Genomic DNA, 14169 nt, shown 5'->3' with positions numbered 1-14169 from the left:
TGCGTACCCTCAACTAATTTCCTCGGCAATTTTAGAAAAGTAACTCTCGGATTACAATTTGATTCTATGATTTATCTGTTTACATATAATTTAGGATAGAGATGAGGATGAGTTATTAAGATTTCTAGGATGAGCATAAGGAAATATATGTAATTATAATAGCTCCATTATGCATTGACTATTTGTACTAATGGTTAGTAGTCATTTATGATTTATCTATGGATGAATTGGCAAGAGTATTATAGGTGAGCGAATTACTTTTGCCACATAATAATAACTATTTGACCCCTTGAGACAATATAGTGGTCAAGGTACGAGGTGTTGTTACATTAGGTTATGAGGTCGAAATTCAGTGCGCCCGATCATGTCTTGACCACTTTATTAATGGTTAATAGTCATTTGTGATTTACTTCTTCCGTATTAATCTAGAGACGAATTGATGCGGGTGCTAGGAGTGAGTGAATCGTTTTTTTGCCACACAATAACATCTACTTTATCATTAGGTGGGGGCAAATCTTGACTAGTAATTGGGTATCTATTTTTCTCTATGTGCTATTCAACTGTTCAAGATTAGTAGTTACTCGTGATTTATCTTCTTTGTATGGATGAGTGAATTATCTTTTGCCACCTTAATAACGTCTACTTCTCTGTATAATTTGCCAAGCCAAATGTAGAAGATTAGTGTAACGTTTAGGAAGCAAACTGAGGAACTTGATTGGATTAATGTTAAAACTATAATTTCTATAAATATAAGAAATAATGGAAATTTAAGATAAATTTTCATTAGTGAAACAATAATATCATCACATCTTTATTTTAATATTTCGTGGAAAAAAAACTATGATAACTTGCACAGGTTCCACATCGCAACAACAAATACAAGAATTTCATAGTGCAAACAAAAAGAAATCTCATGGGCAATTTTTTTTTTAAAAAAAAAACTCTATATTTTGTTGATAGGAAACCATAAGAATCGAACAAGAGGTATAACTCTATAAAAGCTAACTATTAAAATATTTTATAATATCTTGATATATGAATAACTATAAAACAACATTTTTAAAAGCTATCACAAAATTTATATAACAAAAGTAAACTGAAATTACTTGGAACAAAGTTTTATAACGAATAATGGCCTAGAGTAAGATCTAGGCAAGTGACGTGCCAAATGCTAAAAGTAACTCTATCACCATTCCTTTATTTTAAAATAAAATGTAGCAAAATCTCTTGTAAATTCTACCACGTTTTTTGTTTATCAATTTTTAACATTTATTCGAAAACCTATCTCATTTGTCGAAGAATTCAATTTGACCTCGTTTAATAAGCAACATAAACGGATGCAAAGAGAGTTAATCACATATAACTAATGATCAATTTGACTTCTTCTTGAAATGGATACTAAGTAAATTCCTTATGTTAGTATTGTGAGAGTTGTTTGAGTATTTTTCATTACGACAACATCATCAAAGAAAGCAACCGGAACGTGAAGAGCTATTCAACAAAATGTCCCATTGGTAGAATTAACATTGAAGTAAACAATAAATATTGTCTCAACAACAAGCATTGTTATTCGAAATGGACGTATGTTGAAGTTTAATTCCACAAAAATTAAGAAATTTACAACATGAAGATCATATTTTGCAGAAGAGAATGAATTGTCAATGGAAAAAAAATCAATCTTTAGTTGGAAAGTAAGAAGAAATAGAAAATGTAGAGGAAGTAGATGTCGATCATCCAGTAGCGAACAAATGCTGCAACAATCACACCAAAATCAATCCCTAATCCAACACGAAAGGAAATGCCGCCCAGCAAGATCACTTCGTTTTCAATCGAGCCTACTCACCTATTCTGGTGGTCGCTTCTTCCACTTCCAGGCGGCATTTCGGTGGCAGGTTGAAGGCAGAGGCGTCAAGGTGCTTGCGCACAATCCTGATGTTGAAGAGGATCACGCCAAAGGTGGGATCAGTGGCCATGATCCCCTTGACCAGGAATTTAAGGAACAACTCCTCCTGTGCCCACCGACCACCCTACAGAGTGTCGTAGCTGAGGTTCCCCCGCACCTCACTGTCGAAGTAAGTGAGCTCGTCTTCGTAGTGCACATAGCAGGGGTTGTAGAGTCGGACCTCGAGGAGACCGGAGGCGTCGTCGTAGGAGAAGCACTTGACGGACTTGGGGATCAGCTTGTCGAGGACGTTGTGGTTCCAGAGGAGGTCATGGATGGTGGTGGAGCATGGGTGGATTTAAAAACTTAGATTCTATAATGCAATTTGGGGAAAGAAAAAACCTTGATTTGGTCGCTTTCGATCTTGGCGAAGGTGATGATATTGAGCACTGGAGGCTTACCAATGGCGGCTTTGAAGCGGCCACGAGCGTCCTTGCTGCCGTGGGCGTCGTTGTTGTCGTAGCCCAGGCGTCCTCACCGCCATGCGAGGTGCACGACTTGCTGGTGAGGAGGCTCGGTTACGAGAAGGAATTAGGTCAGGAGCGATGAAAGAGGAAAGGGAAAAGAAATAATAAGTTAAAGGGAATTAGGCCATCGCCGGCTGCCGTCGGCCATTGCCAGCGGTCGCCGGTCGCCGGCCGGTCGCCGGCTGTCGACAGTCGTCGGCCGGTCGCCGGCCGCCGACGGTCGCCGACCGGTCGTCGGCCGCCGACGGTCGCCGACGGTCGCCGGCCGCCGACGGTCGCCGGTCGTAGGCCGCCGACGGTCGCCCGCCAGTCGTCAGCCACTGGGGGGCGGTGGTGGGTGGTGGCGGTGGGCGGGCGAAGATGGGCGACGACAGACTAGGGGTATATTTGACATTCAAATTTTTGTTAAAAGTGACATCGTAATGTAATCGGATTACAATGTGTTTGTTTTGTAATCCAGATTACAAAACTTCATTACATTTTGTAATCCAGATTACATTACATTACAAGTTAAAAATGAAACCAAACAAAATAAACAATCTTGTAATGTAATCTGAATTACATTACAAGGCAGATTATACCCTACCAAACACAGCCTAACTGTCAAGTAACTTGCTTAAGCATACTTGACATAAATTGATTAGATCTCAACAAATCTAATTTTAACATTAGTCATATATTAAAACTTTGGGTTTAATATTTTACTCCCAATATCAACGGTATTTTTTAAAAATTAAATACTAAAATTTGTTGACTAATGATTAAATAAGGACTAAACCTTTTTTACCATTTTAATTTAAAAAAATTCAATTAATTTTTTGTCAAAAATAGGATTGTTGACTTTTTTTTATAATTCCTTTTTTAATGATGCTAAAATTTTATGAACATCAAAGCAAAAAAACGTTGGATGGAGCCTTATTTTTATTTTATTTTTTTTAATAATTTATATGTTTGAGCATTGGGCTTAACTAAGCCTGGAGATGTCTGTGCCGTATTGGGACGATTCCAACTGTTGATGGAATCTACTGAATGCTTTTGCTGCTGCATCATACTATTTTTAATCTTTTGCTCAAGGGACAAGTGCAATAACATAATAAATAAAAATCTCTAATCATACGATACAATTGTATAGTATATCACTTTGATCCTGAAAGTCATGTTTCTTTCCTTCGTGCATTCTAAAAACGGCCAACTACACCTGTTTCTTCAATGAGAGAGAGATGAAAAAGCACAGTCCAAAACACACACTTTAATTTGATGCCTAGAAGGAAACAATTATTACTCCTGTGTAGAAGCATCAGCAGAAGTCCAATATGTCTTAACAGCGACGAGGATCTTCTCGGGGATAAATGGCCCCCTTTCATGGTCCATAATCTTGCTATTCCATCTCATCCTATCAGCTACAACCTGGACTTTTGCGAGCACATCCACAGTGTCACGTATTATCACTGCACCCTCTGGCCTCAAAATTCTATCCATTTCTAAGAGAATGTATACTATGTCACACCTGCACATATATATATAGACCTCATCTTAATTAGAGACAATTAATTAAGATCACATAAATTAGTTTAAATGACAATGAGATCAGGAGAGCTAGCTAGGAATATTCCAATTAATTATATTGTTCTATCAATCAATTGGGGTAATGTATATATATATACCTATTCTGATAAATGGTGAAAAGGGAGGTGGCATGGATGAGATCATAAGTTCTTGGATAAGTTGAGAAGGCTTCACACCAATCATGATATGCTCCAATAAATCCTCTCTCGTAGATCACACCCAAAGTGTCATGATCGGAGTCGGGAGGAACAGTGTTCATCACCCACACAGGATGCTTCACCAGTGCTGCGGCGAATCCACCCAAGTGGGCATTCATGTCCATCACATTTCGATATCTCGCTTGAGACAGAGCTGGAATGATATGCTTGTAATGCTCCACCCGTTCTCTCCACACTCTGTTGTCATCTTCAAATTTCATCGAAGTCAGCCCTGGGATGGTTCCCTCGGTTATTCTCGGAGGGACAGCAAATGCTCTCTCAGGCCATCTCTGGACCTCACCGCCCGCTACCTCATCTCGCCTTCCCACTCGAGGCAGAGGGGTGACGCAGACCTCCATTTCCTTGTACCTGGAAATTAATTAATTAATTCCATAAGCAGAAATTTAACAACTTAATTAATTAATCACCATGCGACATCACTGCTATCTTTGCAAAAGTTTGGCGTTCTCTGGGGGGTTTTCCGATGACTTTCGATGCAGTCGAGATGGTTGATGGGTTTCTGCCAAATTGAAAGATCATTTTTCTCGATAACTTTCTTCCAGCAAAGACGCCTGGCGATTTCCTCGATTGTATCTTGCTCTTTCTTTAGATCCTCCTGGGTTCTTTCCCAGCCACGGTAGTACTTCTTCCAGCGAATCGGAGGACCGGACAAAATCCAGTAGCCTCCTGGTCTTAGAACCCGATCTACTTCAATCAGATACAGGCCGTCTGTGATAGACAAATTAGATCCACGGAATTAATATACTTAAATGTACCTTAGAGCTAAAGGTGAACATTTGGTTAATTTGATTAATTTAATATTAATTTTATATAAATTTTTATTATTATTATTTTAAATAAATTAAATTAATTTGGTATTAATTGAAATAATTAATTCGGTTAATTCAGTTTTAGTAAAATTTCGATTTAATTTGATTAATCAATATTAAATTAATTTTTGATTAATTTATGTACCGAATTAATCAAATACTGGAGCTAGAGTACATTTAATATGGAATAAGACTAGCTAGCTTACCATAATCATACCAAGGGATCAGGCAGCGCGAGCAATGAGCCATGTCAAATGCTCTAGCCGGATACGGCAATTTCCTGGTCGCCATCACTCCGATCATGGCCGGAACTCCCCGCTCTAAAGCAAATTGTACCTGGGCTTCATGCGTGTCTCTCGGCGCAAATGACATAGTTAAGATATCTCTCTGCAGGAGATAAGCACCGAAACTCGCAACCTGCGAATTAATTAATTAATTAATTAATTAAGCGAGAAGATTAACTCATAATTAATTATAGGTTTAATTTGATTAATTACTAACTCCGCAGCCGGTGTCAATTGCAGTCCTTATTCTTCCATCCGTCAACGAGACGAGAGCATTAATATCGTCGATGTAGGCATCAGCACCGAGCGGGAACATGGTCCCGCCTCCGGGAAACATGAACCGTTCGCCTTTCACTTGGATCCAGTTCTGAACGGCCTTCTCGATGCTGAGCTCCTTATGAGGAATGTTGTCGTACCAGGCGTAGTCCCTGCTCTGAGGCCACCTGAAAGGAGTTTTGTATTTCGGCGGAGCCGGAATCAGGCACTGCAGCAGCTCGTGTTTCGAAGGGCAGTGTCTCTCCCGGTAAGCCAGCTTCTCCCTCGGGAACTCCTTCCCCCTGCTGAAGTCTTCGCAGGGTGTGTACTCGGATAACTCTGCGGCGCAGGACGGGAATTTCTCTATCGCTATTGTCGTCTCATCCAGGCTTAGCTGGTGGTGGGCTTCGAAATCGAGTGCGACGTCGACGTTCCCTTCTGACCATGAAGTAGACGCCATCTCCGCATGATGGTCGCAGTCAGCTTTCTCCCAGTTCGAAATGGGATTCAGCACTGATGGAACAGGGGCAGCGCCTTGCCAAGCGCCGAGGACGTAAAACAGGATGCATACGCCGCTGATAAATACGATGTAGGTCACGCGATTCCTCTTTATTTCCAGAGTGTGGATCTTGGGAGATCCAGGATACTCCTTCGCCATTAATTATAAACACCTAAACAGGCACAGCTTTAAACTTCTTCTCCACGCTGCCCTGATTTGATCGCAACTTCTCCTCTCTGGTGAAAATAATAACGGGGTTCCGGTTTTGGTGCAGAGTTGCCTGCCTCAGAATGCTCCGGTCTCGTGAGATTCACCCGCTTCTGTGTGGACAGTTCGTTTACATAAAATATAAATTGTTAAATTAGTTTTGTAATTAAGGTCGAGATGGGATGTTTATGAAATAACCCACTAGACATGACTTGCTATGAGAGAATATGGTATTATGTTTTACCTAGGATCAGATCAATGTGGTGTGTCATGTAGAACAATTATAACTGATAATCCTACTTGAGATTATTACAATATCATGAATCATCTCACAAAAGGATTAACATACGTTGAAATTTGAGTTGAAACTTGTGTCTAGTTTTATCCAGGTGAACGAGTAATCAAGATAGAATTTATTGCTCAAGTATAATAGGAGTGTATACCACTAGCATATTTGATGGATGACCATTTTGAAAAATCTATAAATAGTGCAACAATATGATGAAGTTAATATTCCTTTGAGTACTGGATCCACCAGATTGATCATTCTCGAAATCCCTCTAATAATTCTCCTTTCTAGATATCTTCTGAAGGTGAAGGTGAAGAAATCTCGAGATGAGATAAGATCAATAGAACAAATAATAGTAAATAGAAATAATTTCATTAATTTAGTTAAGAAATATTTTAATTTCGTAAATCACAATTTCAATAGTATATGCATGCATGTCTATACGGATCATCTTTGTATAATCTAGTTAAGAAATATTTTAATTCGATCATCAAATTGATTTTAGAGATATTTATATTATTCAAAGTTCATTAATTTCTTGTAGAATGATAGAGATATAAAAAATTATATTGTTAAACTTTTTTTTTTTTTAAGTTTTTGAATTTTACGAGTTCCATAGTAAAAATATTGAAGTTTTGCATATTACAATGAACAAGTATTTTACTTATGATTTTAATTGTTATGTATTATTTTATTTTATGTTAAAAAAAATAGTCCGGATATATTATGATTCCTAGCTCTTCCACTCATTGGGAAAGGAGCCCGCAGTCGTCAAGACTCATGTCAAGGTTGTTGTTTGTGTGCAGGTAAGCAACCTAATAGGTGGCATAAGTCCGAGTTTGTTGCCTCTAACCAAAACAAAGGAGTTAGTTGGATTCCTCATTAGAGGAATCTTGCGACCAAGTATAATTAGATGGAGATCGTTAATCCCCATTAATACATATAAAAAAAAATCATTCTTTGATCCGTAAAAAATAGACTAGAGGATATCCTCTGAGAGAGAAGTCGGATCCTCTGGTCCGTATTTTACAGACCAGAGGATGGTCCCTTTACATGTATTGATGGAAATTGATGGTCCTCACCTATTTTACAGGTGGGGACCATTAATCCCCACCAATGCATATAAAGGAACCATCCTCTGATCCGCAAAAAGCGGACTAGAGGATCTCTTCTGAAGGGGAAGCCAGATCTTCTAGTCCACATTTTGTGAATTAGAGGATGCCCCCTTTATATGTATTAGTGGAGATTAATGGTCCCCACCTATTTTACAGGTGGAGGTCATCAATCTCCATGAATACATACAAAGGGATCATCTTTTGATTCATAAAAAATGGACTAGAGGATCTCCTCTGACAAAGGGGACCTTATACTGACCCTTGTGGCCTCTGGTCTAGGTACACCAGCTCGGCAGCAAATGTCCAGCGATGGCGACAGTCGACGAATGTAGCCGTGTGCTAGAACATGAGAATTTATGAAGCCAGTGGCCTACCTCTTCTTCCTCAAAGTTGTTGCTATAGATGGCAGTTCCTGTGTATTTGCTAGTGGTTGGATGTAGGCTGGTGATGATAGGAGCATCTCATTATTGTGGGGCTTCGACATAAGTCTCTAAATCATCGTTGTCTAGTGACAAGATATAGATGGTGACTATAGTTGGCGTACACTATGGTTTCACTCGATCGGATGTGAAACAAAGAAGGCATGCTTGATACCGTCAGGGGCTAGCTGTGGAATCTGATAGTGCTGCATGTTGGTGGGAAATCTAATCGATTTTGTTTTTGTTAAGAAACTATTGTTGTTGTTGTCGATTGTTGCAGGATTTTACTTTTTTAATTTTACTCTTGTCAAGTAACTACCACTATCGAGGAATTTCATAAATCTTTTAATAAATTAGAGAACGAATCCAAGACATATATACTAGCTTTCCTTAAGAAACTATTTGCTCCCACCATGATGATACACTTGAACTAAGCAAATATTCCTCTAGGATACAATGGACTCTTTAATAATATTGTTTCCAAAGTACACGCTTGAAAACAATCCCAAATACCTTGGATTTATTCAAACTCAAAAATTGAATTTTGTGTATTGTTATTGTAATATAATAATATACAAATAACACTTTGAAAAGTAAGTAACTTTGAGAGGAAAAGTTTTAGTTATAAATATGTTGAATTGTTTGTGTAGAATGATATTTTACAGTGTTTGAAACATTGTCTGTGAAAGGACATGTTTTTTAAATCATAACCTTTCATTCAAAAATCAACACAATTGTTTAAGTTCCTTATTTCTTCCATTCTTTTTTCCATTTTACGGAAATCATCGATAATCCTCCATCATTTCTATAAAAATAATTTTTTAAAAACTTTTAATTATCAAGCGACAAGCGTTGTACATAAATAAAAGTATCTAATGGATTTAAACTTTTACATAGTGAAGACCTCTCAAATACTAACCAAGGTGACTGATAGACCAACTTTAATCAAGTGACCTTATTTGATTAATTAGAGCGATCTCACATATAAACTATTATTATCCTCGGTATTCATATTGGCAACACGTTGATTAGCCTTGTGTCTTACTACCTTAGTTTTTCATGGATATTTATCTAGTTAACCAGACCACACTAGAGATGACATCATCTTCAACATTCACATAGGTGGATGTTATCAAGAATACTCACATAACTAAGCATTCCGAAGGATTGCCCTTTATAACTCCATTCAAAGCTTTTCCTACCTATTCCATTACGTGAACCAAGCACATCCCTTGGGACAAATTAAGTGTTTCAACCATCCATATAGTATACTTTGTTCATTTAACCCAAGATTTGAAAATCATCCAATGTTAAGTCAAGTTTTTACTATCGATGATCAATAAGTTAGCTTTAGCCTCATCTCCTTTGATATTCTCAAAACTAGATACGTTATAAAGCATTTTGTCAAAGGGTCAGTCAAGTTAAGACTTAACTTTACATAGTCTATAGTTATAACATATTCAAATATCAATTGTCTAACTAAACTATATCTCAATCCAATATGTCTCGACTTTTCATTGTAAATATTGTTATATGCCCTTGATAGTGTAACCCCATTGTCACAATGTATAACAATTGAAGGCATTGATTTTGGCCATAAATGAACTCCCATTAATATATTTCTCAACTATTCTACTTCCTTAGCACATGAAGCAAGAGTTATAAACTCACATGTCATTGTGCAATCAACAATACAAGTTTACTTTTTGGAACCCCAAGATATGGCTCATCCATCAATTTTGAATATCCATCCACTTGTAAATGCATTATCTTTTGAATCAAATATTCAATTAACATCTATATATCCTTCTAGAACTTGAGAATATCCAGGATAAGATATATTATAATCCATAGTGTGTTTTAAGTACTTCAATACTCAATAAATTGCATTCTAATGAAATTGACTAGGATTCGTGGTATACCTACTCAATGTTCCAACTACAAATGAAATATTAAGTCTAGTCAATATCATTACATACATCAGAGAACCGATAACCCTAGCATATTCTAGTTGGTTAACTTCTCTTCCTGTATTAGGATGCAGTTTAATACTAGAATTAAAATGTGTTGAGACTATCTTATAATCAAAATAGTCAAACTTTCTCAATACTTTTTAAATGTAATGAGATTGTGAAAGAACAAGATCAAGATTTGTATGCTTATGATTACATCTGCTTTATCTAAATCTTTTATATCGAAGCAGGATGACAATAATGATTTAGTGTCATTTACACTAATCATATCGATTTCAAAGATCAACATGTCATCCATATAAAGACAAATAATTACGCTTTTATTATTGTTAAACTTTCTATACACATATTTGTCGCATTCATGCATTTTAAATCCATTAGCAACTATCACTTGATTAAAATGTTCATGTCATTGTTTAGGAGCCTTTTTAAGTTCATATAATGCCTAAACCAATTTACACACTTTTTGCTTTCATCTATGCATAATGAACTCTTCCGGTTGTTCCATATAGATCTCCTCATCTAGCTTTCCATTAAGAAAAGTTATTTTTACATTATGTATCTCAAGATGTGATAATGCAAACAAGGTTCTAATAGTAGCAAACCTAGCAATGGGTGGATAGGTATCAAAATGGTCTAGACCTTCCTTTTGTTCAAAGCCCTTTGTTACCATCCTCGCTTTGAACTTGTCTATAGTTTCATCAATATTCGTCTTCTTTTTAAAGGTTCATTTACAAATGATTGATTTTGAGTCTGGTAGAAGATCAACTAATTTCCACATTTTATTATTTATAATAGACTCCATTTTATCATTAATTACTTCTTTCTAAAATACAACATTCATAGACTTCATTGCTTCTTTATATGTTTTGGAATAAGATTTTATTGAATTAGATATGATTATCTGTTTCACATTTGAATCCCTATTTCCCTCTAAAAGATGCATAACGAAGTCAAATCCAAAAGATTTATCCTTTCGAGCTCTTTTACTTCTCCCTAATTTAGGAGGATTGACATCAACATTTACATGAACAATTGCTTCATTACTGACTATTGGTGTACTAGTAGTATTGGTCAAACAAAGCATCGGTCATTGCATTATAAATATGCCCCTTGCACACATAATCGTCTTGATCCAATTTTTGTCTTATCCTTGTTTGTGCCACAGTTTCATTTTCTTTTTCTACCAATTTCGGTGTGGTAAGAACATATACCACATTTAGTGAAGTGAGAAGGAAATGTCATTTGTTTTGCCAACATCAAAAGTTTTTTTCATCAAACCATTTTGACTTAACAAATTTTGCAGCAAAGTTACGAGGCAAATTTTCTTGAGAAGCCATAAGTAATTTCTTAAGATTATTCGTGGGAAACCCGGTCAAGAAACTATTAATTATTGTTGTTGTTGATTGTTGCAGGATTTTACTTCTCCAAATATTTTGCTCTTGTTAGAGCATCCACATTAGTTTCTCTATTATTATATTTAAAATTTAGGGTAAATGACCCACTTTATTAAATTTAGATAATCACTTTTCACTACACACTACATCAAATACCTTAAAATTTTCATCATCCTTAATTTTTTATTATTTTCTTCTCTTTCTTTTATTTTTTATTATTATATTTATGGAATGAGTGGAAGGAGAGAGATTGAGTGGAAGGAGAGAGATTAAAAAAAAATATTATTTTATTTTTAGGGTAGAGATTTCATTACCTAAATTTAGAGAATCACTATTCATCAAATCTAAATTTAGGGAATGGATAGGATAACTGATGTAGAGGTTTTTTAATTAACCTATCCAAAATTTATGATAAAATCTTTGAATAGGGTAACTGATGTGGATGCTCTTAGGAAACTGTCGACAATGAGGAATTTCATAAATTCCGTAATAAATTAGAGAACGAATCCAGACGTACACCCGCTTTCCTTAAGAAACAATATGCTCCCACCATGGTGATACACTCGGACTAACCAAATGTTCCTTCATAATACAATGGATTTTTTAATAACATTGTTTCCAAAGTGCACACTTGAAAACAACCCAAATACCTTAAAAACAACCCAAATACCTTAGATTTATTCAAACTTGACAATTGAATGTTTATATATTGCTACTCCAATATAACAATATACAAATAACACATAACAAAGCAAGTAACTTTGAGAGAAAAGGTTTTTGTTACGAAGATATTGGATTGTTTGTGTAGAATGGTATTTTATGGTGTTTGATATTGACTATGAAAAGACATATTTTTTGGATCATAACTTTTCATTCAAATATCAAAAATGCCAATAAGTGTCGTGGGGCTAGTTGTGTGGGAGTGTTGGTGTGATAGATTATATATATATATATATATATATATATATATATATATATATATATATATATATATATATATATATTTTAAAAAATGCTAATAAATAAAGGGGCACAATTGAAACACGACCATTTTTTGCCTTCTCCTAGGTGGCAACGGAGAGTTCGTCCTCAGTTGCACCATAGCCCGGGGGCGAGAGTTCGTTCTCAATGTGGCTAGAGGAAGGGGATCGCATTACATTATGAGTAGCAGCACGTGTGAATCGCGTGCTGCGAAACGCTTAGTGGCTGAGAACCTCTGATTTTGAAATTCAAATCACGAATTCACAAAAAAAAAAAAAAAAACAAGCTTGAAATTGTTAGCACATTGTGTGCAAAATGATATCCCATTCAATAACAAGCTTCAGAAATACAAACATTCTCTCTTATTACAACGACAAATGAATTTAAGAAACGAGAGCAGACCTTCAATCACACACTTTTATCTAAAGAGAAAGACGACTGCCTAGTTTGCTTTTATTTTGCTGTTATACTAGAAAGATTTTTAATTAAACAGCTTAATTAGCTTTCTTATAATGCTAAAATTAATTATATATGAAGGCTGATAGCTTTATTCTACACCGCTATCGTAACGCTGGAGGTGGAATTGGAGTCAGCGGCGGGAAAAGGGGAAGGGAAGACCACCATCTGGTGCAGCAGGGCAGCAAGGGCCGCACCGACTAGAGGCCCGACCCAGTAGACCGCTTGGTTCTTGAAGTTGCCGCTGACGACGGCCGGTCCGAAAGACCGTGCCGGGTTCATCGACCCACCCGTTAAGGAACCGGCCGCCAGCACGCACGCCCCCGCAGCGAGCGCCGCAGCCAGAGACGCCGCCACCCTTCGTTCCCCGTTTCTCCTCCTCTCGCCACCGCTTCCACCACCCCTCGGGTCCGCCGCTTCGTACACCGTGTACACCAGCACGAAGGTGATAACGCTTTCCACCACCGCCCCACCAAACCCAGTCATCTCCGCCCCTATCCCTGTCGTGGGGATCGCCTGTCCGGCTGAGGCGACCCAGAGGAGGAAGCAGGCGAAGGTGGCGCCGAGCAACTGAGCGATGCAGTAGAGGAGGGCCATGGGAACGCTGATGTGGCCGGTGACGGCGAGGCCGAACGTGACCGCGGGGTTGACGTGGCCGCCGGAGATGTCGCTGGCAATGTAGACGGATACGAACAGGGCAAAGGCCTGCGCTAGCGCCGTCGCGACAAGTGACGAGGCTTCCGACGTAACGTCGGGAGTTAGCATTCCTGAAAATGGATCATTTGTAGTAGTTTCATTTAGACTCAACAATGAATAATTACATTATTGCCGATCGAGTTAGTATGTACGGGCGGAGATCGTGGAGCCGACGGCAGCGAAGACGAAGAAGAAGGTGGAGATGAATTCTGCCAGATATGAACGGCGGGAGGCCGGAGACAGCCAGACAGGGAGTCGGCATCGGTCGGTGGAAGTCATCTCAGATGCCACTCCTTCTATGACTAGTGCAAACGTCGGACTGGAAACCGAAAATTGGAAAGATGGGATTAAGGCAGGTGAGGGCAGGGCAGGGCAGGGCAGGGCAGGGCAGGGTATCTATCGTCGTCGAATTTCGCAGGATAAAAACAGTTGCATGGCAGTTACGGGCGGTTCTGAATCCTTCCTTTCTCTCTTCCCGTTTAACATGATTTTGAATGTGTCCTGAAAGATAGACACTTAATACTAGTTTCTTTTTCTGTAATAAAGAAAGAAGAAAAAAAAACATAATAATCCCTTCAAGAATTTTGAGCATTTAA

The 14169-nt window shown here is 37.7% G+C and overlaps 2 protein-coding genes across 2 annotated transcripts; both read right to left on the bottom strand.

The window, feature by feature from the left end:
* Positions 1-3687: 3687 nt before the first annotated feature.
* Positions 3688-6199, bottom strand: LOC121987724 (probable methyltransferase PMT17). The gene is made up of 5 exons (XM_042541461.1): positions 5504-6199; positions 5209-5419; positions 4601-4901; positions 4074-4541; positions 3688-3916 (listed from the first exon to the last, which is right to left on the bottom strand). Exons 1-5 carry the CDS (start codon positions 6197-6199, stop codon positions 3688-3690), a joined length of 1905 nt encoding a protein of 634 aa, XP_042397395.1.
* Positions 6200-12973: 6774 nt separating this feature from the next.
* LOC121986904 (probable aquaporin TIP5-1) lies at positions 12974-13852 on the bottom strand. The gene is made up of 2 exons (XM_042540832.1): positions 13726-13852; positions 12974-13644 (listed from the first exon to the last, which is right to left on the bottom strand). Exons 1-2 carry the CDS (start codon positions 13850-13852, stop codon positions 12974-12976), a joined length of 798 nt encoding a protein of 265 aa, XP_042396766.1.
* Between the last annotated feature and the right edge of the window lie 317 nt (positions 13853-14169).

The sequence above is a fragment of the Zingiber officinale genome, chromosome 5B (genome assembly GCF_018446385.1).
Source record: "Zingiber officinale cultivar Zhangliang chromosome 5B, Zo_v1.1, whole genome shotgun sequence".
Lineage (NCBI taxonomy): Eukaryota > Viridiplantae > Streptophyta > Magnoliopsida > Zingiberales > Zingiberaceae > Zingiber > Zingiber officinale.
This window is presented reverse-complemented; position numbering and strand designations above follow the sequence as displayed.